At 37.7% G+C, this 27,223-nt stretch overlaps 2 protein-coding genes, 1 long non-coding RNA gene and 1 pseudogene across 10 annotated transcripts; 1 reads left to right on the top strand and 3 right to left on the bottom strand.

The window, feature by feature from the left end:
- Positions 1 to 1,728: 1,728 nt before the first annotated feature.
- LOC103340843 (uncharacterized) lies at positions 1,729 to 3,127 on the bottom strand. Its single transcript, XR_514741.3, has 2 exons — positions 2,988 to 3,127; positions 1,729 to 2,009 (listed from the first exon to the last, which is right to left on the bottom strand). It is a non-coding gene; the product is annotated as an uncharacterized LOC103340843 (long non-coding RNA).
- A 182-nt stretch (positions 3,128 to 3,309) lies between these two features.
- LOC103340844 (pentatricopeptide repeat-containing protein At5g04780, mitochondrial pseudogene) lies at positions 3,310 to 6,007 on the top strand (annotated as a pseudogene). Its single transcript, XR_016122983.1, has one exon. The product of XR_016122983.1 is annotated as a pentatricopeptide repeat-containing protein At5g04780, mitochondrial pseudogene (transcript).
- Positions 6,008 to 15,496: 9,489 nt separating this feature from the next.
- On the bottom strand, positions 15,497 to 17,248 carry LOC103340845 (dehydration-responsive element-binding protein 3). The gene has a single exon (XM_008244301.2). It carries the CDS (start codon positions 16,899 to 16,901, stop codon positions 16,050 to 16,052), a length of 852 nt encoding a protein of 283 aa, XP_008242523.2. The 5' UTR covers positions 16,902 to 17,248; the 3' UTR covers positions 15,497 to 16,049.
- A 4,332-nt stretch (positions 17,249 to 21,580) lies between these two features.
- On the bottom strand, positions 21,581 to 25,387 carry LOC103340846 (uncharacterized). Of its 7 annotated transcripts, none has more exons than XM_008244302.2 (11): positions 24,957 to 25,387; positions 24,708 to 24,846; positions 24,473 to 24,534; positions 24,064 to 24,196; positions 23,731 to 23,974; positions 23,390 to 23,494; positions 23,066 to 23,194; positions 22,880 to 22,929; positions 22,680 to 22,777; positions 22,312 to 22,596; positions 21,581 to 22,202 (listed from the first exon to the last, which is right to left on the bottom strand). In XM_008244302.2, the coding sequence occupies exons 2-11, from the start codon at positions 24,712 to 24,714 to the stop codon at positions 21,684 to 21,686; spliced, it is 1,632 nt and encodes a 543-aa protein (XP_008242524.2). In that variant the 5' UTR covers positions 24,715 to 24,846; positions 24,957 to 25,387; the 3' UTR covers positions 21,581 to 21,683. The 7 variants fall into 7 exon arrangements, with proteins under 7 accessions (XP_008242524.2, XP_008242527.2, XP_088898316.1 ...); XM_008244305.3 differs by having other exon boundaries at positions 24,773 to 24,846; XM_089042190.1 differs by lacking the exon at positions 24,708 to 24,846 and having other exon boundaries at positions 24,929 to 25,387.
- Between the last annotated feature and the right edge of the window lie 1,836 nt (positions 25,388 to 27,223).

Raw genomic sequence — 27,223 nt, 5'->3', positions numbered from 1 at the left:
ATGGGTCTCTTTGTTACCATCCATTTCATCCTTCTTCTTATCCGTTTGCTACCTTGCTTGGCTTCCAATGCCTTCATTAATTTAATCGATTTTGTACAACAAGAAGCCTCTTACTTGGAACTTTATATTGCTTTTTATATTTCTCCAAATTTGCTTCTTTATCCAAGCCAGCCAAAAAAAAGGGAAAGAAATAACAGTCACTTTGGACGACCCTTTTTTTCTTGATAGTTTATGTTTAAAGTTGAGCCCACAGAAACCCAAGATTGGGGACATGCCACTGGGTGGTACCATGTTGTTTCCCTAACCTGTTACCACTTCCAAACTTCCAGGTTGTTCTAGTTTATTAGGTTTATTGTCCTTGCAAAGCTTAAAATAAGTCTGGTAATTGTCCTATCCCTGACCAAAATGGAGGCAACCAGGAAAGAAAAAATTTTAAAAACAAAAACAAAAGTGCAGAAATGAACGTCTGGTCTGCTTTGATGATGATGCATGCTGCTCTATAGTTAGGTTAGTTCAGCCAACAAAGGTGAATGCTTTTAATGTCCCTTTCCATCCAATTCCAACCCACCTAATTCCCATATGATATCTCACTTATGAAGCAAAGAAAATGGAATATAACCTACCAACGCCTTTTCTATTTAACTCTTCAACCTTATGGATTGACACCAATTTGCTTGTTAGTTGGGAGGTCACGGGTCAAATGAATTGCTCTGCTGATCTCACAAGCACTGCTTCAAATCTACCAAAACTTCAAAAGTGGAGTAAAAAAAAGCTAAAAAATATAGAGGAAATATTTACACAGGATAAAAATAAATTTATTTCTAACGGGTTTTATGCATAATTTCCCGACCCTCATTATTATTATACGAAATTAGTAAACAATCAAACTTGTATGCTATCTTAAATATTGCTCCCACAAGGGACAAGTCCAACTCTGAAAGTGAATGCCATCTCTCTGACTCTGAGTCTGAGGCAGGCCTGCACTGGCATTTGCCTGGCTTTATCGTATTGGCAATGGGAGCATTTTTTTCCATTTGGAACACTGTTGCACGTCAATAGAAGAACGACCTTCTTTTTCATATCAATGTATTAGTATTTGTTTGTGTGATTGTATTTGTTAAGACATTGCCATCACTTGTCAACCAATAAATAAGTGGTCATGTGGACGAACAGTGACGGCGTTGATTACGCGTTGTCGGAGCCCAGCTGAATTTCCTCCTCCAGAAGACAATGGCTTCAAGACTAAACTCAAGTCTTTAGAACTTAGCATAGCTAAGGAATTAAGAAATAGTCGAGTCTTAAGTATATGAACATAAAATCAATCATATTACTTGCAGGATATCAAGGTTTACAAGTTACTTTATAACTTAGAAGAACAATGCTCCGTCCCAATTGTAGATATAAATTAATATTGAACAAATGATAAATAAAGTATATTCTACTTGGTTTAATAGATTGCCTGTAGTATTTGAAGGGCAGGAAATTAAATCAACATCCAAATACAGAAGGAGAAACACTTAATTCAGCAGAAAAGTAGCTTTATTTTGTTTAAATGACGATTTTCCATATTTTGTGACATTTGGCGGCGTTTTCCAGGCCTTTAGTGACGACTTTAGGGTCTCAATTTGGTTAACCATCTTTAGAGACGTTTTATTTCGTCGCTAACCGCCGAAAATAATTGTTTTATCAACAAACCGGAAAACCGCCGCTAAAAGTTGACAAAAAATAAAATCATCCCCTTCTACCATTCTGGCAGCGTTCGTTCATTCAGAAACTCAATTTTAAGTTTCTCCGCTTGTTTGGAAAAGAAAACCATTTCTCATATGGTCCATATTGATATACATTGTCAAATTTTTTGCTCAAAATATTGTTTTTTCCTCATGTTTTATTTTTATGAAAGATAACGTAAAGATATGAAAAACTTTGCTTCAAGCAGATTTCCACCTCAGAAAACAGCAATAAAACAAGAATGCACCATGGTGGCTCCAGAGCAATCTGAAACATTCCAACTACACAAGAAAACCAGTGTGGTGAAATCAAACATCGAGTCATCAAACGCAGACTAATGTCATAAATCGCAATGGGCATAGAAATGATCCTCAGAAGCACACCATAATGTACCGAATACAACAAACGAGTAACCGATACACATTAACAAAGAATGAGATGAAAAACACAGAGGCAGATTGTTATGAAGGTACAAAATGAAAACGATCCACGTATGGCAGCTCATTTGCATCGCATGAATCAAGCAAACATAGTAAGAAAAGCCTCAAGATGCAAAGGATAAAACATGTGCAGAACTTAAATTTACGTTTTCTCAGCTGCAAGCTAGCGTTTGTGTTCTTCAAAGTTTTTTTTTTTTTACAGCAGTTATGCTGATATGGTGATGCCAAATAGACCTTCACCAAGTCAAGGAAAGAAACCATATACAACAGAGCCCAGATGCCATCTGAAAACTATCCTAGGAATCACTTGTTGGTTTCATCAAACATTTTGAAACTACATTATCCATACCAGATCCCAGAGGTCATCTGAAAACTATCAATAACTACATGATCATGCTAATGAAATTGAAAAAAGGTGATCCAAATCTTGAAATTGGGAACAACATTCCCAATTTTCAAAATTAAAGGACTGATACTTTGCTAATTTTTTGTTGTTCACAGGACCAACATTCCCAACTTATTTTTTCTATCCTTCTATAGGACCAAACCAAACACAGCAAGAACCAAAGTGTTCTACTTTAGTTTTTCTTCCAAACATGAACCGTAAATTACAGGAACCAAACAAAATTACTATGCTTATCCAATTCTAATATCCACAATTCAACACCATTGAATTAAATTTCTAAATAATTTAACAATCAGATTGAAGTATATGAACCAAACCTAGCAATTAGGGAATACAAAATCGAAGCGCAGATAATCTAGGACCACAAAAACTATTGAAAATTAATTTCGCAAAATATGATCAATAAGAATTACCGCAGAGTTTAACAGGGCTTTTTCCATGCGATCAACGAAAACAGAACACCATTCAGCGCCCTAGACGACGATTCAGAGCCGGCGCAAGGTTATAATATGACAAGACGTCGTCGTTTCATCAAGTTCTGGGCTCATTTCTTGTTTGGGAGTTGGAAAATGGGCCTGAAGACAAGGGCCTCTTCGGGCCCAAAGGCATGAACCTAAAGTAGCTTCACTTTCATCTGTGTGGGTCCTCTACTCTTTTTTTATCCGATTTTTGCCGCCACGTAGTTTGAGACGTGGGCAAGGCCGAGGCCCATATAACGGAAAACTGTCATTCAAATTCAAACGGGAAATTCCACCCCAAAAAAAAAAAAAATCAAACGGGAAATATGAAAGCTAGGCGTCAGCTTCGCGACGCCGTAGACTTGTTGTACTCTCGCGGCTGCGCCACCGCTGAGACCTACACGCGGCTTGTGCTCGAATGCGTACGAGCCGACGATGTTTCCCAAGCAAAGAGACTGCAATCTCACATGGACCTTCACTTGTTTCAGCCCACCAAGACTTTCCTCCATAATAGGATCCTTCAGCTCTATGCCAAATCCGGGAACCTTGGTGACGCTCGAGACCTGTTTGACAAAATGCCCAAGAAAGACGTTTACTCATGGAACGCCATGCTTTCTGCTTATGCAAAATCTGGGTCTGTTGAGGAGTTGGGGACAATCTTCGATCAGATGCCTTCTCGCGATTTGGTCTCCTACAATACCGTGATTGCTGGTGCGACGGCAAATGGGTGTTGGGGCAAGGCGTTTGAGGTTTTTGTTAAAATGCAAGAGGAAGGGTTTGAGCCGTCAGAGCATACATTTGTGAGCGTGTTAAATGCGTGCACCAGGTTGCTAGGTTTTAGGCTTGGGAAGCAAATTCATGGGAGAGTAGTTGTAGGTAATATGGAAGGGAATGTTTTTCTTTGGAATGCGTTGATCGATATGTATGCCAAATGTGGTGACATTGATCGGGCTCGTTGGTTGTTTGACTGGTTGGCTGGCAAGAATGCGGTGTCTTGGAACTTGATAATTTCCGGCTACTTGAAAAATGGGCAGCCTGAGAAATGCATTGATTTGTTTCATGAAATGCAATCGTCAGGGTTGAAGCCTGACCAGGTTACGGTGTCAAATATTCTCCGTGCTTACTTTCAGAGCGGCAATATAGTCGAAGCAAGGAAGGTATTTGATGAGATTAGGGAGAAGGATAAGATTTGTTGGACAACAATGATAGTTGGTTATGCACAGAATGGCAGAGAAGAGGATGCTCTGATATTGTTTGGTGAGATGCTATTGGAAAATGTCAGACCTGATAGTTTTACCATCTCGAGCGTAGTTAGTTTGTGCGCCAAATTATCATCTTTGTATTATGGCCAGGTTGTTCATGGAAAAGCAGTTCATATGGGAGTTGCTGATCAATTGCTCGTGTCTAGTGCGCTTGTTGATATGTATTGCAAATGTGGAGTTACTGCAGATGCTTGGGTGGTTTTCACACTAATGCCATTTCGGAATGTGGTTTCTTGGAACGCGATGATTACAGGTTATGCACAAAATGGGAAAGATCTAGAGGCCTTGGCCCTCTATGAGAACATGTTACAAGAAAACATAGTTCCAAATAATGTTACTTTCATAGGTGTTTTATCAGCTTGTGTCCATGCTAATTTGATTGAACGAGGACAGAAATATTTTGATTCAATTAGTGAACGAAGTGGTATGGAACCCACTATGGATCATTATGCCTGTATGGTCTGTCTCCTTGGTCATTCAGGTTACATAAACAAAGCAGCAGATCTTATCAGAAGTATGCCCCATGAACCGAATAGCTTGATTTGGTCCACTCTTCTATCTGTTTGCGCAATGACAGGCGATATCGAACACGGGGAGATGGCAGCTAGACATCTCTTTGAATTGGAGCCACTCAGTGCTGGACCTTACATCATGCTTTCCAACATGTATGCTACTTGTGGAAGATGGAAAGATGTGGCATACATGAGGTCTCTCATGAAGGACAGGAATGTTAAGAAGTTTGCTGCTTACAGTTGGATTGAGATTGATAACGAGGTTCACAAATTTGCATCAGAAGATAGAATTCATCCTGAAGCAAAAGAAATATATGAAGAGCTGAACACATTGATTAGGAAACTGCAGGGAACTGGGTTTACTCCTGACACAAAACTGGTTCTTCATGATGTTGGGGAGGAGGAGAAATTTGAGTCCATCTGTTATCACAGTGAGAAACTTGCTCTTGCATTTGGTTTAACCAAAAAACCTCATGGAAGGATACCAATAAGAATTATAAAGAACATTCGTGTTTGTGGTGATTGCCATGAGTTTATGAAGCTTGTGTCTCAAGCTACTGGACGGCTCATAATCTTAAGAGATTCGAAAAGATTTCATCATTTTATTGATGGGCATTGCTCCTGCAAGAACAGCTGGTAATAAAAAGGCTCTGGCAGAACGAAAGTATAGAACTTAATGTGGATCATATGTCCATATCTGGCAGGGATGGATGTTTCTTTCCTGGTAGGCTCTGCACTGAAGCCTAACTAAATAGGGCCAAGATCCAGTTGATCTAATTCTAAGTGCCGTTGAGCCCAATTTGCACAAGAGCCCATACCTGTAGGAGAAGAACAAAGAGCTGGAGTCATTCTATAGTGAGGGCTTTATATATGGCCCTTAGGTGATGCCCTATCTCTTAACCGTTGGATCATGCTAACCAATTTGATCCAACGGCTAATCAATTTAATCTAACAATTAAGAGATATGGTCTCACATAAGGGCCATATATAAAGCCCTTACTATAAAATGACTTAGTCAGAAAATCATTAAAAGTTGCCTTATGGCAAGGCCCAACCTGCCATACTAAAGCAGGCAACCTTAATAGTAGGAGCAACACCTAACCTTGCATATCCGGAAAGAGGTTGTTAGCAACGGTCGCCTATGTAAGCATAAGTAGCTCTTAGTAATTGATTTGTTATGAAATCACTTGTATCAACAGCCGACAATCACTCGCACAGTATTCTTGGCATCACTTATCTCAAAATTAACCTAATCACCCAAATTGAACCTGCATCCAACTTATTTATTTGGCTTTGGCCCAACGAGGGAGTGAGACTAAGAAATACTTTTTAAAAAAGATTTAGACAGAAGTTACTTTTAACTTTTGTATTTTAGATTAATGAAGATAGGCCAACCATGATGAGACTATCAGACATTGTTCAAAGGGGTCTTTTCTTATGGGACATGGAAACGAAGAATGCCAAGCTCCATGTGCATGTGAGCTCGATTGCACGGAATTTCTTAACTTCACATGGATGCTTCATGATCTGATATTCGTAGAGACCAGATTTGGGAAATATTGTTGATGTGATTATTGTTTGATTTGGGCGCATTTTATCGAACAGTTGGTGGGGGAAGAAGAGTTTAGACCACACGTGGAGTTGAGCGTTGAATTGCTTCCAGCGTGCGACTGTCGACGCCGCAAATCCTGAGGTCCCTACGCTGCTCCTCACCGTAAGGGCACAACACCGCCCCACTTTTTACTGCCACGTGTGGTTACAGCCAAGGTCAAACTTTGAACGCGACCGGTTATCCACCCAATAAAGGTCAGCAAGATGTGACTGCATTGATATGACGGCTCCTGCCACGTAGTTTTCATCGGAATCTGTATGTAGGTCGGCAGACTCCTATTGGTTCATGTAACCTGTATGTATGTAGTCGGCAGAATCTTGTACGTAGCTTTGATCTTTTTATCCTTCCTAGACAATAATTTAGAAATCTTGACCCAAAAAATAATTACAATAATTTAGAAAAAATTAAAAAACAAAAGCTATTGGGTCCATTTATCGCCATGGTAGGTGGGTCAACCCATCACCACCTTTAGAGCCCAGCCCAGAAGAAAAGAGGAAGCATCTGCCTGCCCCCCTCCCCTCCTTTTTCACTTTTCAGAAGGTGGTTGCACCCATCCCAACCAGTGAAAAAAGTTCACAAGTCTCGTTCCACAATGAAAAAGCAATTTAGAAGTGTGCTCCGCTCTCTTCGTTTCGGGGACGATTATCAATTGTTGATGCATATCATTATTATTATATAATTTAGTATATTAAAAAACAATTATGATATGATATGTTATGATCGCGTAAAAGAAAGAAAAATGATCACTCCTTTTGTCACCAAAGACATTGATTTTTTTAGCAAGTGTCCACTCACATTTTGTTTCTCTCTTCCTTTTGGCACAGAGTTGTAAGTCTCAAATTTAACTTTGCTATCGAAGATGGCTACCGCCACCACCAAGCAAGTAGCCTGACCAATGGAACATTTTGTTACGCTGTCAGCATCATTTTTCCATTAGGAAACAAGATTGATTTGGTATGATCTATTTGTTGTGGACCTGACCTTTCGTACTACCAATGGATGATAATAGAGAAACATTTCCCACATTTTTAATTCCTCGACCAGACATATTGCCTTTCTATTCAACCAAGATACATATCATATACATTATATAAATAAATAAAAAGGCAGAGATCTTCCTTTTTCTTTCCTTCATCAGTATGTTTTCTCATCATTGCCTGGTTATTCAGTAAGGACAGCAAGAGAAAAATAATAAAAGAAAATTTGATAGACATGTCTACGCCAAAAAGTAAACAAAGGGCGGTGCTTTGCATCTTTCATTATTGTGTCTCACTTTCTACTATTACGTAACTTCGTCATGGTCTTCGTCCTCATTATTATAGTTCCAATTACGAACATAAGAAATTCTCCTACGCATGTAAAGGCGGAATTAGGAATTTTTTAACAAGTAGGCTAGTGAAAATTTTGAGCTTAAATTCTAATGCTATTTTTTCAACTTACAATTTCCTATATATTTTCTTGAAATAAAAGTATGTATTAAATTATATAAACCACACTATTTCATGGCCCTATGAACTAATTTCCAATAGATTTAACATATAACAAATACAAATTAAATGCAACAAAAGGTTAACACAAGAACAATGAGGAAACCGCCAAGTAGACCACAAAACAGACTTTAGAAAAATAATATTTCCCTATTATTGAGTTTATTTACTTATTTTGTTGTCTAAAAAGATATCTTTATATGAATACTAGGAAAAACACCAAAAAGACCACAAAACAAGGTCCCTAACCACAAATGAAACAGTAAGTTGATGGGTTTAATTTTATTTTTCTTCAAAAACCTTACATGAGCTACAATAGGTTTTAAAAAATTTATTCAAAAAGCTACATGGGCTATAGCTCAGCGTAGCTTTGTATGTAGTTCCGCCCATGAATGCGTGATGTTATATAGTTTTTCAATCGATAACTTGTGATTTAGTAGTGAATGCTCTCTCACATCCCTACATTGGTCCCACATTTTTTCCGATTTCCACTAACAATATCATCAAGTTTTGTGACCAGGAATCAAATAATACAAAAAATGATTAAGATTTTCGGCAAGTAATTATGCCCTCAAGTAAAACGTGTTACGTTGGTGTATAGGTGACTAAAATGGGCACACATATTCATCCACCAAAGCCCATAAGTCATAAGTCATAATAATACCATTTGCAGGCCCAATACCCCACTCAATAAATAAAAAAGGACAGATAAAAAAGATGGGATTTGGTGCACCCCAAAAGGCCAAAACGCCAAAAAACCATACGAATCCGAAAAGCTGCTCCTTTTAATGTTTCTTTGTCAATTTGTCACTGCCTTTGGTTTGGCCCTCCTCGCTCGGCTCAGCTGAAAGAAGCCATACTTTCGGTAATTATTTTCTGACAGCTGCTATCTTCGACGACAAAGCTGTAAAAGAAAATAATCGAAACAAACTAAAGGATGAAGTGGGACCCGTTAGTGCATCCGAAGGATCCATTGACCATTTTCATCTCATTGACTCTTGCGTAGGAGCCGCCCGGGCCACCAGAGGATGTTGTAACAAATGCCAAGTGACGGTGCAATCCGCAACAGACAGAACAGTACTTCGCTCTTATTGCCCAAGAGTCAAGACAGTCTCGCTTTCAGGCTCAGGTGGCCATGAGGGAAGGTGGGAAATCAGAACTGAAAAGTCCCGGTGAAATGTTAAGGCAGGGATGGAGCTTTGACTGGTCCAAATGACAAACAGAGATGTGCACGTTCACTCGTTCAGGGACTTTGGGAATGCCGACAGTCGTTGTTAACGGGCCAGTTTCTGACTACTTTAATTTTAATTCATTAAAATTATATAACTGTACTAATTTGCACCACCTTCGGCATCAACGGATTGGCTGTGTCACGCACCCACCACAGGACCACCACCACCACAGTCCACCCAACATGGCTGCTATGCCGACGGTGCATAATGTCATCGTGCACGAGTCGTTGCTTAATTTATGACCAAACACAAAGAGAGAATGCGTCTAAGTCTACTTATAATACCTCTTCTACATGTACATTTTTTTTAAGGGGTCAAACACATATATACTAATACGTGTCAATACAATATACCATGTGAGCCGCTAGTTGGGTCTCTTTTACTTCTTTGTCGATATGCTTATCTGACTTCTATATATTGACATGTCGTATACGTGCCATGCGTTCATGTCAATTGACATCATTGGATTCCACAAACACAGCCAATGGTTGCCACTTGTAAATATGCTGCACTACTTCTAAACTACCATTCAAAACCAAATTTCTAAATGCACCATCTTCTCTAGAGAAATATTTACATGTCACGGAGTGTATATATCATTCTCTTTTTGGTGGATCATACTTGATCTTGATCTCGTCGTGATGTCAAGAGTGTTTTAGGCAGTGTTTCTCCTCCTCCATCCTCAAGTCACATCGAGAATACTTCATGTAAGAGATAAAAATCTAAAGTTTAAAAGATTTTGGTCCTCTTCACTCGTTACTTGCTAGTTTTTAGTTGAATGCTCATGTTTTAAGTCCACTGTATTACTATGACAAACAGAAAGATGGATGTGAAAGTCAAATTAACCCACAATGATGTGGGAAGACAGCGTTATCATCCTATAGTAGTTACCATTTTGGGGTTAATTTTACAGTAAAACTTATTAGAAGCTAATGATTAAGCTAACTTGGAAACAGGATTTTGATGTTTCAGTCCAAATTGAGGTGGGCCAAAGGTTCGCAACGACAAGACATTGAGAAGGAAGAAGTGCCCAAGTGCAGCATCGATCATGGGACCAACGAGACGTAGTTAATTAGTTTAGTATCAAAATATACGAGGTAATCATCAAACTAACAAGCCCATCATCTGATGATCTTATGAGCTTTTTGTTTTTTGTTCGGTTGATTAGAAACTAGAAAGAGAAGAGAAAGAGCGATCAAACTCAAATTCTAACCTTTATATCTTCTTGATTGATCTCATCATGCACTCGTGTTGCATTTTCCTTCATTTGCTGGTTTAATTCGACTGGAAAGACAGCTAAGTCACAAGCAAAGATCTACAGAAATATGACAACTAAGCAGAGGTAATTATATCTGATTTTGGATTACTATTATTATTATAAGATGCCACTCGATTATATTCCTCATGCTCTCTTTTTGTTTCCTCTCATTGTCGTGATCACTCATATCATACCATACTAATTTTGCCCATGTAACTAATAATATATTATAATCTTGAAAAGGTTGCTCTAAATGATGGCATGCAGCGTGACACATCGTCGGCAAAAGTCTAATGGACAAAAATATTGACACATAATACACTAATCATTAGAGCAAATATCTGATTTAGTTTACCACAAACAAGGCTTAAGTGCATCATAATTACATCTTTATATACAACTAAATAAACATGCATATTATATTGAATGACGTGAAAGCATATAAAAGTATCGGGCATTCTACGTAGGTATTTTGTTCCAATGTCATGTTAAATATAATCGATTGACAACCGATAAAGCTTTCTTCCTCTAGATTCTAGATGCGAGTCCATCTAAGCATAATACGATCAAGGAATGTCACCTTATAACTTGACTTTGAGTACAAACACAATCATGGTACATGTTGCTATCCGTCGGCCTCGACAAGTAGCCTGCATCCATCGCTCTAATTAATAGCTTAGCTTTGTCTGCAGCTTCAGTGGAGAGTTGCACATCAAACACGTAAACCATCAGACCTAATTACGGGATGACACATGTCAGATAATGGATCTTTTTAAATATTCCCATAAGATAATTAAAATAAGCTAATTAATAAAGAGTAGCTTTTTCAAAGACATGGTACTTTTATATGAGGGTGGTTTTGTGTTTTGATTTTGTAATGGGGAATATTGTTATATTAGGTTGTGTGTTGGTTTTAGTCTAAAGGCTTGTTTGGGAGTGTTTTTGGAAATGTTAAAAGTGTTTTATGATAATGTTTGACAGAAAAATTTAGAAGTGTTTTATGGGTCATAAAAGCGTTTTTTGGAAGGACCTGCTATGTGCTTCTCTTAAAAAAGCACTTGAGAGTGCTTCCTAAAATTTTTATGAAAATTCAAGATTGTTATAATAAAAGCGCTTATGCGTAGAAGTACTTCTTAAAGAATCTGTCCTAAATGTTGTGTTTGTGGTACTTTGCTCCGGTATTTAGTCTTTTAAGCTCTTGTGTTCTTTGTTTATTTCCTTACCATTTTTGGATTTTGAATAAACTTGGATTGATTGGGACAAAAAAGAAAAAGAAAAAAGACATGCATAGATAAAATTGACAAGCAGCCGTGAAGTCAATGTGACATAAACCTTGAGGTCCCCAAAAAATGGGGGACCAAAAGAGCTAATTAATTTAATTGTACTAAAGGATCAGGACCTATGAACTACTTAATAATTTAGTTGCATGCTGAATTGTTGGATGTAGTCTACATAATGTAGACAGTTTTATTTGATTCGCGGTGTCCTCTGATCTTATTTAGGACATCTTATTATGTGATTTGTTGAGTCGGGGTTAGGTGTGTTGTCATTCCTGTTGTAATTCTTCGTTTTATTAATAAAATTTCCCTCGTTCCGTCAAGTTTCTCTAAAAAAAAAAAACTACCTAATAATTTGGATATCTCATTAAATAATATGCAATTGCATGGTGATTGGTTGGAGACGCAATCATAGAGGTCTAGACCTTAATAATTGCGATTAATATTGATTTCAGTTGATTAATCACTTGCCATAAACCAATTTAAAAATATTCAAATAAAGAACGATACAATTTAAGTTAATCATGTGCCATAAACTGTTTTATGATTGCGATCAATATTGATCAATTTAAGTTAATCACACGAATTATGGACCTTGATGGGCGAACACACTACTCAAAATTTAGTTAGGAAAAGAGAGAGAGTGATGCCAACATTCCATTAAAACTGGGTGGGAGAGTTCTCTGGAACATTGTTGTCCGACTCCGACATGATATGATAGGCCCCAAAATCCGATTGGTTCGTTGCAAATTGTCAATACAAACAAGACTTGACGAAAGGGCATGGGATTGAAAAAGAAAAAGAAAACATTCAAATATATTTGAAATAGATATATATGTAATATTATGTATGACAGTATCAGGGAGGGGTGCCTTTTCGAAAGATATGGTGCCCAGAATATATGTACCATCAAATCATCCCAACCACCGTCAAAAGGATGCATGCATTGGATTCATCACACCAGCTATACATATGTAAATAAATGAAAGCCTAATAATATAAACAATTTCGAATTTATATAATATTTATATTTATATGTGGAAGTATCTGGATGGGTGAATGTCCATCATGTGTGTTTTAAGTACATGCAGGACTTGTCATGGGTTCGTGATGTATATGGGCCACAGATACGTCTACCTCCTTATTAAGTTTGATCACTACTTGTACAAGTACACAATCGATAGTTTACATTACTTTAACCTAACCTAATTTACGAAAATGAGAACTCGAATTTAAGTGTAAAAGTCTGACCTAACTGACATTTTCAAACATAAGATGTTTCGTAAGATGCATACATCGGTTGACCAAGACTTTAAATGTGATATAAGTAAAGTTTGAGGGTCAATATTAATTTGCGTTTATAACAAAGTTAATTATCATGTAGTGAGTGACTGCATGTTGAATAATAAAATCAAGGGACACATGCATGGTCAAATTTTGAGCGCATACGAAGGTTTCATGGAAGCATGTACCACGGGATATTATTAATTACCCATCTTTGCTATTGCTAAGTGCTAACTCTGGTTTAATGTGAATCACGATACACACAAATCTATGTACGATGATCATATATAGAATTAATTAATAATAATCAAGAATGATTAGTTGAGTGATTTGACTTATAAAGCAAATTAAGTATGTGTTTAATGGAAACAGTATATTCTATTCACTATTAATTACGTCGAAGTTAGTGATGAAGTCCCTAATTGGAAGCTACATTAATCTATCTATTTACTGATTGTTAGTGTGAGCATTATCACCCTCTCCAACTCTGCAACATTCTTTGGGAGATTAAAATCTTAATTTAAATAAAAAAAATGTGGGTAACATGGAAATTGCAGGTATGAACGAGCACACCAAATGCTTAAGCTGGGTTTTGGGATACCCAATCAATTCCTTAGATAATCACAGGTCAACTTTCGAATTTAAGTGCACGTGTGACAGATCAATACCCAATCAATTTGTAATTCTGATGCAGATGGATGCTCATTTTGTTAAGCAAACTGCAACCACTATTTGCATTGCAATCCCTAATAAATCATATGGTATGCAAAGAGTACGTACTTCTTTTATGTCCCTAGCTAGCTTGCTAGTAAGTTTTATTAAACTTCTCAGTACAATAATTGAGATGAATTACAAGACATGTCGTACGATATTGAAATTAAGTTAGATTAGGAGTTCGATTCCATTACATCGTTAATAATTTGGGGAGGGAGGGAGGTATAATTTTTCCCATCATCACTATGGGATAATATAGTGAAAATTGTACTTGTCTTTGACAGGTTAGACGATAAAGTAAATTTAGGTTTTAGTCACGAAAAAACTTTCACTTTTGGAAAAAGCTAAAGCTTTGTCAAAAAAGACAGAAAAACCTCTTAATTTTCAAATTAAAAACATACAAATGTAAAATATTCCTTAGAAATTAAAAAATAAATAAGAGCAATTTTGTCTATTTTAACTTCTTTTACAAAATTTCTCTTCCTTTTATGTTTTTCCAAAATCTCCCCATAATTGGTCCATTGATGTTGAATTACTTGGACTCGAGCTTATCGCAAGCTAGCCAGAATCAAATAAAAGGACTCCCTCCCACTTTCCAGCCACATAAAATAATATTATAAGTACTTGCAAAAACAAAAAATTAAATTAAATTTAAAAAAAATCATAGTTAGAAGACAAAGATGGTAATCAAAGAAGTGGGTCCTTAATTTGCTTTGCTCTCACATCTTCCAGCTAAGCAAATTTCGCAATGGGGTCAGAGATGTTTGACTTGAATTATTTTTAATCATATATTATTATATTGTGTATAGATGGAGGAGCCACGCAGCTAGCAAGAAGCTGCAGTGGAAAAACAGATTGCAAGTGGGTTTAGGATTTTCTGTCTGATAATTCAATGGAAAGTTTCCCTCTGTTCACCGAAATCCTCTTCTCCTGTCAGTTTTGGAGCTTAATGCCATGAGGATGGGAACAAAAAGTTAGCAAGAGCAAAAGCCCTGTTTTAAATAGTACGTGAGCTTTGATTCTCAGCTACTAGGGATGCTTATGTACAGGGAAATTCATGAACATGGCTATTGACAGCTTCCAAACCCAATAGATTATTTGTCAAGTACTTATGGAATAAGCCTGTTCAGATTTGGCTTATTTATTATTGTTTGTGGTGTTGATGTAAAGGACTATATATGCAATGGAATCAAAGAGCTCATGTCACATATCTGGCTGGACAGCAGGGAACTATTAGGCGATTTATTAGGATTTTCTCTTCTTTTTGCTGCATGTGCAACTTTTGTTAAAATCAACATATTATACATCAGCCTACCTAATTAGAATTTAGAAGTAGGTTTCTGTTCGAATGTCCCCTCTTCCAATATCGCTTATATCAAATAATTGGAAGTACATAACGTAAGACAGAAAATCTCATAATTAAATGATTTTTTTAATCTTCTTTTTTTTTTCCATGTCGACAGAACTGGAGCATACAAACTTACTTGGACAATATAGTTTACTAGTTAGAACTTTGTTCTTACAAGGGTAACTAAGATGAACACCAACAAGCAACCATCTTCGGTCTCAATTAAGGAAGTTGAAAAAAGGACAAAGAAAATCCTAACAACCCTTGGAAACCCTAGTGTTTTGGTCTATGTATATATTTTATGATAATAAATTACCAATCTCTCTTTTAATAATACATGTCAGTGATTCAGAGGCATCTTTGGGAACCAGTTATAGCATAGTGCCTGAAACGCAATTGTCACTGCAACAAGTTCCCTAACTAGATCTTACATGCACACATGGCCAAGATCATGAGCAATTGTCACTGAAATAATGCATGTAGAAAAATCGAAGACATGGATTATTTGTATGCCTTAAGGTAATAACACTTTGCCATGAATTAACACTTACAATAAATTCAATGGTTTAAGAAATTACTAGTTACAAGAATGTCTTGGAAAACAACTAGGAAACAGTGAAAAACAACTAGGAAACTGAAGGCCCCTTCTCTTTGATTTCAATCAAAGGGGAAGTAGTCATAATCTAAACTCCAAAACAATTTATTGTATTATTCTTCAAAAACGTAGAAATATTTGGGACAGAAAGTGACTCTGAGAGAGAGAGAGAGAGAGAGAGAGAGAGAGAGAGAGAAAGAGAGAGCTAGTGTGTAAGATTGTAGACTGTGGACCATTGACAATTTGGCAATGGAGTGGAGAAAATAATACCCCAATACTAATCACTGCAACCACCAATGGCGTAGTACTAAAAGGATCAAGAAAAAGTATATATCCCTTAGGAAAAAAAAAAAAAGAAAAAAAAGAGAGAGAAGCAAAGCACACAGGATGAAGAAGAGAGAGAGAGAACCAAGAAGAGGCAACAGTTGAGTTGATATTAATGTTGCCACAATAAGGCATCAACAAAGCACTCTGCAGCTGCTGGTGGCTCAGGCATTAACATTTGATCATCCCTAATATTATTGATAATACTATTATACCCATACTCCTCCTCAAAATGACTGTTGTGCCACCACGGTGGAGGGTACAGCCACCCCTCCACCGAGTCCACAAACACGAACTCGTTCCCTGACTCGGCCGACTCGTAACTCGTCCCCAGACTCGGCAGCTCAACTATCTCACTCAGCTCCTCTGGCGTTCCCGCGTCCCCGCTTGTTGTACTACTTGTTGTGGGACCCACCAATGAGGATGACGATGATGATGATGATAATGACGACGACGACGACTGTGACAATGCCGGTGATGATGACTGTGACGGTGGGGGAGCTGCGTTTAGCGTGATCTCCATGGAAGCGGCTTTGGCAGCCGCGGTTTGGATGTCTCGGGGCGAGTTCGATTCGGGTCGGGGCAGCGACCCGGCGAGTCCGGGGAAGTTGAGGATCGCCGAGTTGCCTTTGATGCACAAAGCCGCCACGTCGTGGGCACGTGCGGCCATCTCCGGGGTCGAGAAGGTGCCGAGCCAGATCCGATTCTTCTTCCTGGGCTCGCGGATTTCGGATACCCATTTGCCCCAGGTCCGCATTCGGACCCCTCTGTAAACCGGGTGCTTGCTGCTGGTTTCTCGAGCTCGCTTGGCCCGTTTCTGGTCCGGGTCGGGCGAGTCGGAGCTTCCGGGTAATGGGTTTTGGGCCGAGTTTGGCAAGGACTGCGAAAACCCAGATGAGGATGGGGAAGGGGAAGAGTGTGAGTTGAAGCTTGACTCGGTCTCCGAGTTAGTCGGGTCAGCCATTGTTGTTGAGTTTAGATGAGGGGGCCTTGGTGTTGTTTTGGAGCCTAAAAACAACCCAAAGGAAAAAGATTCTAGCTTTGCTTTCTCTCTGTTACTGAAAATAGAAGAGAATGCGTATGAAGCTTGAAAAAGGAGCAGGCTTTTGTGAGTCTGAGACAGTGTGAGAGCAGTGTAGCATATGGCTGGGTCTGTTGTTGGAGGAGGAGAGAATCAGAGAATAAAAAGAGAGTTGGAGAGTGTGCGTGTTTGTTTCGTGTGAGAGTGGGAAAATGAGAAAATGAGAAGAATGGGAAATGAAATGAGTTGAGAAAGAAGAGCAAGTGAGGAGAGGGGTTTTAGTAGAGGAAGGAGAGGAGAGAGAGAGAGAGAGAGAGAGAGAGAGACCATCAAAGGAGAGAGAGGGAAAACGTGGGGGTTCTTTGTTTAAGCGAAAACCTCACAACACTTGATTAAAAAAAAATATTTATTTATAAAAAAAAAAGAAAAACCCACAACACTAGGTTGGTTTGCCTTTCCCCTTTTAACCCATCGTTGTCATTAAATCTCCATGGCCATCTATTTTGTAATAAGGTTTTTATGTTTTACACTTTTCAAAACGTCTTGAAATCTAAAAATAAATAAGGCATTTTGATTTTTTAAAATTTTTCTCTCCTTTTGAAAATGTCCCTTTGTAATACACTTCCGTCTTGAAATCTCGATCGAAAAATCTCACTTATACTCAATTTTCTTCAATTTAAATTTCTTTTATTAACATAATTGATTGTTCAAAAAGCGATAAAATCATCATTTAGGTTCGAACCAAATTAGTAAAATGCTTAAATTATAGGTTTTCAATATCGAATTGGTTAAACTGATACTCGTACCCTAACATCTAAGCTTTTAAAGCGTCACTGTATACATTAAATAATCAACCATGTTAACGAAGGCCATCAGAATTGAATAAAATTGGAAGTAAACCAACTGTGCGCAGTATTATTATGCAGAAAATACACGGTGTGCAGTAGAAACAGAAGGGGCCAGAAAGCAATGGGAGTGACAAATTGGAAATGGTACGGCTGTTATATTCTGAGGGCTTAAGGGTCACAAAACACAGCTGGCACACGGCACAGCACAGCACAGCACAACCGTCTGGGGACAATTAGGATTTCCATACTAGGCTTGGTTAGGCCTCTCTTCTGTACCACCCCATCTTCACTACGTCAATAAATCTTCCCCTTCCAATTTTCACCTATCAACCCCCTCCATCTGCTCACTACACCCACCACCAAAGCATTAATATTAATACCACTCTCTTCTCTTCTTCTTCAACCAACCAAATACCAGAGACTTCAAAATGTTTTTCTTTTTATTTGATTCATTAAAACCCAGCATTTACCCCACACCCCACATACATTGCCAAAGCCAATCTTAACAGCTAGACTGCTCCTCTGCAAGCCCCTTAAGTACCCCTACTTCATACTATGTTCTTAGTTGCTTCCCAATCCTACCACTTCATGTTTATTTATGAGTGTCGATTTTCCCACTCTCTTGTCTACTTACACTCTATTTTACTTTTTAATACTTTTTTACTATAACATGCAATTTCCAACGAAGGGAGTGCAAGTGGACAAACGCGTACTGGAAAAATCAACTCCCTTATTTATTTACCGAACCATAGAATTTTTTATTTTTAGTTTTTGTAAAATGACAAAAAAACAGGAGGAAAATACATTTTATAGTACACCCTAGAGAGGGTTGTACGGTCTCATTATCTTTTTCTGGCCAGATCATCTGTGTCCTTTTTAACTTCGCTTTGCAATGTTTTTTTTATAAATATTTTGTTTTCATCTTGAGGTATCAATCAACCAACCAACCCAGACCAAAGGGGTTACTTAAAATTAGGATGGCCAGGACTCATAATTGAGATCATGGGCTTTTATTACTTTTGGTCCCAGCAAAGAATGAGCTAATTTAGATTCCATCAGTTTCCCTAACATAATAATAATATAATCTAGTAATTAAAGTAGTTTTCTCTTTTTTCATCCAAGAAAGGATAAATTTATTAATTTAATGACATGCAATTATTATTTTTAATTGTAAAAGAAGAAATGAATCCAATGTAATAAGGACAAAAACTGCCTTTTACTTCATCTGCATTTAGCTTGTGATTGTCCAATTATTTGGCCTCAAATTACAACCAAAAAAAGCCAAAGAAATCAACTCATTGCTTATAATCTGGTCCAGTCCAGCTATGGTGAGTTTCATTTTGTACTATCAGCATCTGTGCACTCAATAACAACAATGGACCAGTCCTTTATGAAGCACACTGCGGTCTCATGAGCTATCTGTGTAGCTGGTGTGAATTCTGCAAAACAACTTCAGACTGCAACAAACTTTTGATCCATTTAGCTCCTTTTTGCCATCGCAGACTAGTTTCCAGGTTCGGTTCCCTTCACAAAACAAGTGCATGACTTAAATCGAACGATAAAGTTTGGGAGGATGTCGGTGTGTGATTAAAATTTATCTATTCATATGCATGCTTCATGAATTTGCTTTCATGTGTCCACTTCCTTTGAAAACGAACAGACATGGACTTTCCAAGGCTTCTTTAAAGAGCTCTGAGATGAGGTCCCCTTTTACACTGTTCTTCATTTCCACATAGCTCCAAGGGGATTGTACTCCAAAATTATACAGTATGATGAAAATCGAATCACAATTTTAATCTTCAGGGGACCCAAATCAATTATTGATTTCGATGAACAATACCATGAGATGAGATCCAAGGAGTTCCAATGCACCAGTTCAAACAGTAAAAAATGTTGAAGAAAAAATTGAATTGAGCTGGCCAAACTCGAAAGCAGGGTCTGCCAAAAATGTTTAAATTTGTTTCCTTCCCCTTTTTGCAATTGGAATGTGCTTATCAATTGGGTCCCCTAGGGTTTGTACCTAGCTTCCATGGCCACTCATTTTGATAATCTGCTTTTGATGCATGGTTCAAAAGCCTTAAATAATGTAATGCAAAACATACCGCGTCCCATCCACTGCAAAGTGTCCACCAATCAAGATGTTTTTTTGCTGAAAAAGCTTAAGGAGGTCAGAATTAATTTGGTTTCCAAGGAAATTCATGGCTCAAAACGTTTAGATCATGGAATGCAGCAAAAAACAAAACACTGTGGGGGAAATGGGTGAGAAGAATTAAGCCCATGTCCTAAGTTTTCTTCTAATAAAATCATATGGCCAGCCAGCCAGCCAGCCAGCTATATTTTTCTTAGCCAAAAATAATGGAGAATGATGCTATGTATGTTATATGTTCAGCCATCCGTACAGCTAGGTTTAAATAGGGGACAAAATATTTGCTTTTCTTGCACTTTGGTATTGATTTTTACCAAGCATTTGGCCTTTTGATGAAGAATATCTCTTTGACCCTGTTTAGGGCCACTTTTGTATTCAGCCCTTTGTTGGGTTCTGAATTGTGTTTTGGCTGTCAATTTTCTAGCGCAGAAAGTGAAAATTTTGCTCTTGGTTTTTAGGCGTTAGGGGAAAAAAATTAATGTCCTCATTAATGGCTCAATGGCTTGAGTTTGCTGGAAAGTGTGATGTTTTGAATAGCTGCCATTTCCTTGGAAGCAGCCTACCTGCATGCCAGAAAGGTATCCATCACTTAATACAAAAGAGAAAGAAGTTTTTATCCACTCTAGTCTCTATTAACTCCATTCATGTATTGCCAGAAAACGAAACTTACAGCTATGTGTGAACAAGGAGGAATGCTAGCTACCTCCTTTCTTGTTCTTTCTCATTATCTTTTTCTTTTAATTTGGGCCACGTATATTTTACTGACACATACATAAATCTATGACGTATGAGTGAAATAAACATGATGCAAACTAGATGCAAAAAGCAAGAGGGGAAAATAACAAACATTGCTCTGAAATGATTGAGTAGCAAGCCATTTGAAGAGCCCAGAAAAAATAAAAGAAAAGAAAACAGAGGTCATCTGATATTAGGTTGATCAGTTTTAATAACATGGATGTGGATTGAAGTGCACGTTTGAGAAGTAGTTGTGCAATGCGCAGAGCAGGACCCAACATTTGAGCCATTAAATTTATGTGGAGCCAACAGATGATTTCTTGAATTTGACCATCAAAAATATAAATGCCGTTGCTGTATTCTTCTTCTGCCTCACTCACATGCAAACCATGCGTCACCCATGCTTAAAAAAAGAAGAAGAAAAGTTATTGGATTCTCTTAGTTTCAGAATTGGCATTTGGCCCTGCTCTGCATTTTTATTATTTCAGGGCAAGGATATATTGCTACTAACGAGGTTTTTTCTGCCTTATGGCATGGCAACATATCATGGACTTTTAATGTTGCACCTTCATGCATGCATTGTTCGTAAAAAATGCAGGAAAAAAAAAGTCAGACTAGTTGTTTGGGTATGGTTCTTTGCTTCTTTACTCATAATTTTTCTTCTTATAATATGAGAGAGAAATTAGAGTTCAAATTTTATTGTGAATTTATGGGTAGTTGGCTAGTTGGTTGCTACGTCAATTAAGAAGATTTAAGGGTCTTTAGTTAGAGAAATTTGTATATATTCCGGGTAGGGACTCTTAGAATATATTGTCTTGTTCATGTTCATGGACTTCGCAGATTTTTTTTTTGTTAATTGGACCTGCCAGATTGTTTTGGGCCTTATGAATTCATTCTTCCATTCGAATGAGATTCTGCAATTGATTGCTTCTGAATATTTTGTTTAACAAACCAAATTAAACAAATGGGAAGCAAACAAATTGTATGATGGATGGATTAATTTCCTAGCTTTTTCCCACTTACTTTTAACTTTCCAAGCTCTACAAGCAGAGTTAAAATGGCCTCACACATTTCTGAGGCATCAGCATCACTAGGATTCTTTTTCCTTGTGGAATAAACCATCCAGGCATGGTCAAGCTTCCTGTCCGGTGCGACCACAACCGAACCTGGAACTTGAGCATCACGGCACATCACTAATCCGTCACTCTTCTCCCCGTACCTGAGCTGTAAATGAAGTGCAGTCACAGCCATTGCAGCAGATAAAGGAATCACTACAGGCAGCTGGCGTCCTGCTTGAACGATTTCATCCGACTCTTCTAGAGTTCCAAAATTTGGTAGGGGAAGCCAGGGAAGTTCGGCATGTGCTATATGTGTCATTGTGGCAAGCACATCAGGGGCTATGCTTGCCTCAGAGAGGAAGGAAACCAGAGGAATTTGCTCATGTGGCAGCTTGTGCTTCATGATGAACTCCTTTCGCTTCTCATAAGTAAGATCCTCCAGTGCCCGAATGTCACCCTACAACACAAATATGAATTGAGATGTTTCCAAACACAACTTATAATTCTCAACTTGTTTAGTTCATACACAATGGACTTTCAACAAGCTCAGGCATTGGTGCTATTACCTTAATTAGCTTGCATATCAAAAGTTCCATGATCCTGCGGGTTTCTTTGTCAGCAATTTGGCCTTCACGAAGAATATCAGAAGCCAAGGGAGTGCCACCATAGGGGCTCTGTACCAGTGCTAAACCAGCAACTTTGTCTTTCAAATCACACCAGTAGATTGACAATGCAGCTGCAGCATCAACACCGCCCTTGCTGTGGCCCAGCAGCATCACTTGCTTACCGGATCCCCAGTAAAGCTCCTCGATGTATTGCTTGAGTTCCAATGCATTGTGCTCAACAGATGCCTTCATTCAAGAAAACATATGATAAGGGAAGACAAATTTCACAAAACTCAGTCAGCAATGATCACAGAGTAATGACTCATTACCTCACTGTGAATTTTTGCAATATGGCAAGCTAGACCCATCTTTGAAAAGAATTTCTTTGTTCCAACAAAGTATAAGGGGCCGTGATTGCTAAAGAGGCCTGGAAAATCAAAGTTCCCATAACTATAGGTGCCACAACGCTAAATGTGGATTGAACAGGGGAGAAGAACAAAGTCCAAAGGGAAAAACAAATTTTCTTTACCCGGAATAAGCAGATACACAAATGAGCTAGGCAATGTGTGCTCCCCATTCCTGAAGTATATAGCATGACATACAAGCAATAGGAATATACAAGAATGGATTAAACAGATATGATAACAAAATTGAACACAGTTCCTTAACAGGTCCAACCATCTAGTGTAGTGGAGCTATTATATTAGATTGGTACCTTATTCCTGCAAGCAATTCCAAGAATCTTGCTGTACCATCCTCCACACCAGGCATGCCAGGAGCGAGCGGCAACCATCCAATATCGTCAGATGAACCTTGCAATGTTTTCTGTACTCGAGATGCCAGGCTGACAAACGCAAAAATGAAGCTCAACTATGAGAACCTAAAAGAATGAAACAATGACTTGTAATTAAAAGCAATGAATTATTATTTGCACTGAGTAAAACAGAATCCTATCTGAACTAAAACTAAAAGAAACTATTCATAGACTCTATGGAATACGAGTCCATCAGTTTGCATAATTGAAATAAACTTCTTTTACCTACAAATTCGAAGATGAGCACATCTAACGTACACGACAGAACTTCTCCAACAAGAAATTGTCAATCTGTAAGCAAATTGTAAACCGCGTAATGGTAGTGTCAACCTACATCAAGATGAAGCAACATCACCAATCTATCAATGAAGATGACTAGATTGAGATTTGAGAGGGAAGGAGGTGAAAAAGATTAAATAATACAATTAATCATTCAGTTCACTTAGATGGGCTCATGATGTTTTCTCATGAAAACTAGATTAATTGCCTGACCTCAGTTTTTTAATGCGTACTCAAGTCTTCAATGATTGATATTGCAGGAAGCTAATAGCACAAAAAGGTATTACCCTTTAAAAATGAAGGGGACATCTGTATAATTGAAATTGGTTTCTACAATTTCAGATCTTGTATCTTCCGTAGGCTCGGAGGCTCTTCTTTCACAGGTTTCAGGGTTACAAGGTTTTGAAGATGATGAACAACCTTCAGAAAATGATTTACAAATGCCGTGTCTCAATGATCTTAAATGCTGTCCAGCAGAAATGATCAGCAAATCATCTGAGTATCTATCAGCATCTCTGACCGCAAGATCCTCTGCAATAACATCATTTCCAAATCCATCCATAACATTATAAGAAGATGCATGAGTGTGCATACATGTAAGCATAGTAGAAAGAACTCACCTATAAATTGAATAAATCGACGACTTATATAACTAGCCAGTGTCAATAGACGGGTGAAAATGTCATCCATTGATGAGTAGAATCCCAGGCTATCAAAAAGAAGACTTGTGTTCCACACAGTATCATTATAGGCCTGATACAAGGACCTATATTAGATCTTTAAGCACAAGGTCTGAATCCAACTGAAAAAACTAAAGATGCCAAATTGAAACTTCAAACCCCCATAACCTTATTCCTTATGTGGGATAACATAAAAAAGAAATAAGAAAATCGATAAGCTAATTATAATTTCTTAGCTAATCTTGATCAAGAATAAGAAAGTTACAGTAGAGAAGAGATACAACAAACATGCAGAAAAAGTAGAGATAATTTGCAATAATGCACAATCGTAAAGTTGAAAATTACTCACTGCGAGAGGCATTTCAGATATTTCATTTTCAATATAGACATCACCCATTAATTCTTCGAATCCTGAATTATGCAACAAACTATTAAGGTGAAACTGCAAGACAACTTTAAAGGACGAAACTTTGACACAATCAGAAGACAACAATAAGAACCCAGATGAGTAAATCAATCATATGAAGAGAAAAACACAACAAATCAACCCCATTAATTCTTTCAACATACTGAACTTACGTAACTCATCATCAAACAAAATGTAATAGAGATATCAGATAGCAACTTGCAGTCAAAGGAGGACAATCACCCAGAAACAGCTTGTGGCTCAGCAGAAGCAAAGCCAATTTAATTTATAGAGGGAAGAAGAGAAGGAACAAAAATCTGCAGACCCCATTTCCAAGGAAGTTTAAGTTTCAAACTTGAAAGAATAAAAAAGTGAACTTAATAAATGAGGCGGACATACAAAAATGCATGTTGGGAATGGAACCAACCGAAAGATAAAGAGAGTCATGGGATGAGATGGTGCAATAGATGATCGTTATCCAGTGGCCTTTTTTCAAAGATTTTCAATCTCTGCTCTGGCCCCACCCTACCATAGGTCTCTTTAACTGAAATTGCATGTCACGAGATAGTACTAATTTTGCTATCCTCATCTAATCCCCTCACTTGTGTCGAAACCAGATTAATAGCAGCCAAGGAGGCAAGCGAAGGAAGCGAGGACGTAACTGCAAAAATGAACTACACGGCTAATGACCGAAGTTTATATTAGGAAAAACAAAACAACCCTCTTGAATGAAGCCATAAAGAAATTCTGTGGCGAAAAGAGAAGGGTAGAAAAACATTTGAGAGAGAAATCTTAAATCTTAAATCTTAAATTTTCTTTGAATGACACCATACTGTGAAAACCAGATTATGAGCCTTGAAAGCAGTACTGTGTGGCGTAAGATTGGAGGCAAGAAGTACACATGGTGCATTTCTGGTGTGTGCTGAAAACAAAACAGAGTCAGAGAGTGAAGGGTATGGGGCCCACAAAGTAGAGACGTCGACGTCTCAGTTATAACTCAATCAAGTGGATAGCTCGGAAGAAACACGCGGCGTGTTGGGAACGAATTCATGAGGCTGGCATGGAAAAATCTCATTCGGTCGAATGAAGCGTGCTGGAGATCCAAGTCTACTGTCAGCTGTGTTTGAACAAAACCAAGTCATTTGGTTTAACTCCAGAAAGTGGCCAGTTTGGTCATGTTTTAGGTGCAACAGTAGCTTTTAATTTTGGCTTGGTGATAGCTTTTAGGTGTGAGTTTGTGAGTTTTTTCTGGTAGTAACAAGTAACAGTTAACGAGCTTTAGCGTCAAGATGAAATCATTTACCAAAAAGGCAAAAGGGAAATATGTAATTACCACTTACAAGGTGAAAGCTGAAAATAGTACAGAAGCTTTACCTGCAGTTATTTCATGGGCTAGATTTTTAACTGAAACTATTTCTACAAATTCACAGGGAGAATAAGAAGCTGATAATTACAGAGAAGAAATACAGCCCCATTTCTATTTCTGGGACTGGCATTTACATTTCCACCTCCGCCGTCTACTATTAACATTTCACCATGCTTAAGCAACCTTACCGGATTTTTATCTGAAAAACTCTGTTGTACCAAATTGAGTGAAGAGTCATGTGGAAGAGATCATACTTGAGGGGTTTAGCATGCCAGAGAAAATGCTTTTGAACCTTCCTGACCCCTACCTGCATCTGAAGATACTTCTCTTCTGGTATTGAAAGCAGTATCTCTTTCAAGTTTGGAATGTCTCTCTCTGCAAGAATTACTGAGAATGCCCCCCAAATCCAAAACCACGAAAAATGGCAGAACAAAATTGTCGGATGTGATCACATTTAATATTCGTGCACACGTACATATTTATTTTTCATGTTTAATACACTTATTTGTTATAAAATTTTCAATAATACACACAAAATACTCACATTATTGAATAAAAATAAAAAATATTAAAATATTAAAATACTAATTATTCACTAAGTAAATAATAATTAAAACATAACTACTAATTTAAGTAACTGAAAAGGAGAAATTTAGATTATGCTATTCAATGGGTATAGCCGCACGGCTAAAGTGTTGAAAAATTCTATTCGTAGATTATAGCCGCGCGGCTATACACTTTTCACAAAACCCCCGCTCAACGCTAAGCGGGTCCCTTGAAAAAATAAAAAATAAATATATAGTTATTTTTTTTAATAAAAAAAAGAATATAGCCGCCTTACAGGTGTCTTGTTTTATTATTATTTTTTATAAATAGTATAGCCTCGCGGCTATACGATTTACAGGGGCCTATGCTTGCCTCAGAGTGGAAGGAAACCAGAGGAATTTGCTCATACGGCAGCTTGTGCTTCATGATGAACTCCTTTTGCTTCTCATTAGTAAGATCCTTCAGTGCCCGAATGTCACCCTACCATGCAAATACGAATTGAGATGTTTCCAAACACAACTTGTAACTCTCCACTTGTTTAGTATATACACAAAGGACAAGGGCGGAACTAGAAATTTTTCAACGGGTGGACTAGCTAAAGTTATTAGCTTAAAATTTAATGATGATTTTTTTTGGTACTTACAATTTCTATAGTCCTTTTAGAAATAAAAGTAAATTAAATCATATAAACCAAGCTAGTTCATAGCTCCATAGACTAATTTTCAATAAATTTTAACATAAACCAAATAGGGTTTAACACCATAGTGGATTGAACATCTAAG

The sequence above is a fragment of the Prunus mume genome, linkage group LG8, assembly GCF_029339155.1.
Source record: "Prunus mume cultivar Tortuosa linkage group LG8, ASM2933915v1, whole genome shotgun sequence".
Classification (NCBI taxonomy): domain Eukaryota; kingdom Viridiplantae; phylum Streptophyta; class Magnoliopsida; order Rosales; family Rosaceae; genus Prunus; species Prunus mume.
This window is presented reverse-complemented; position numbering and strand designations above follow the sequence as displayed.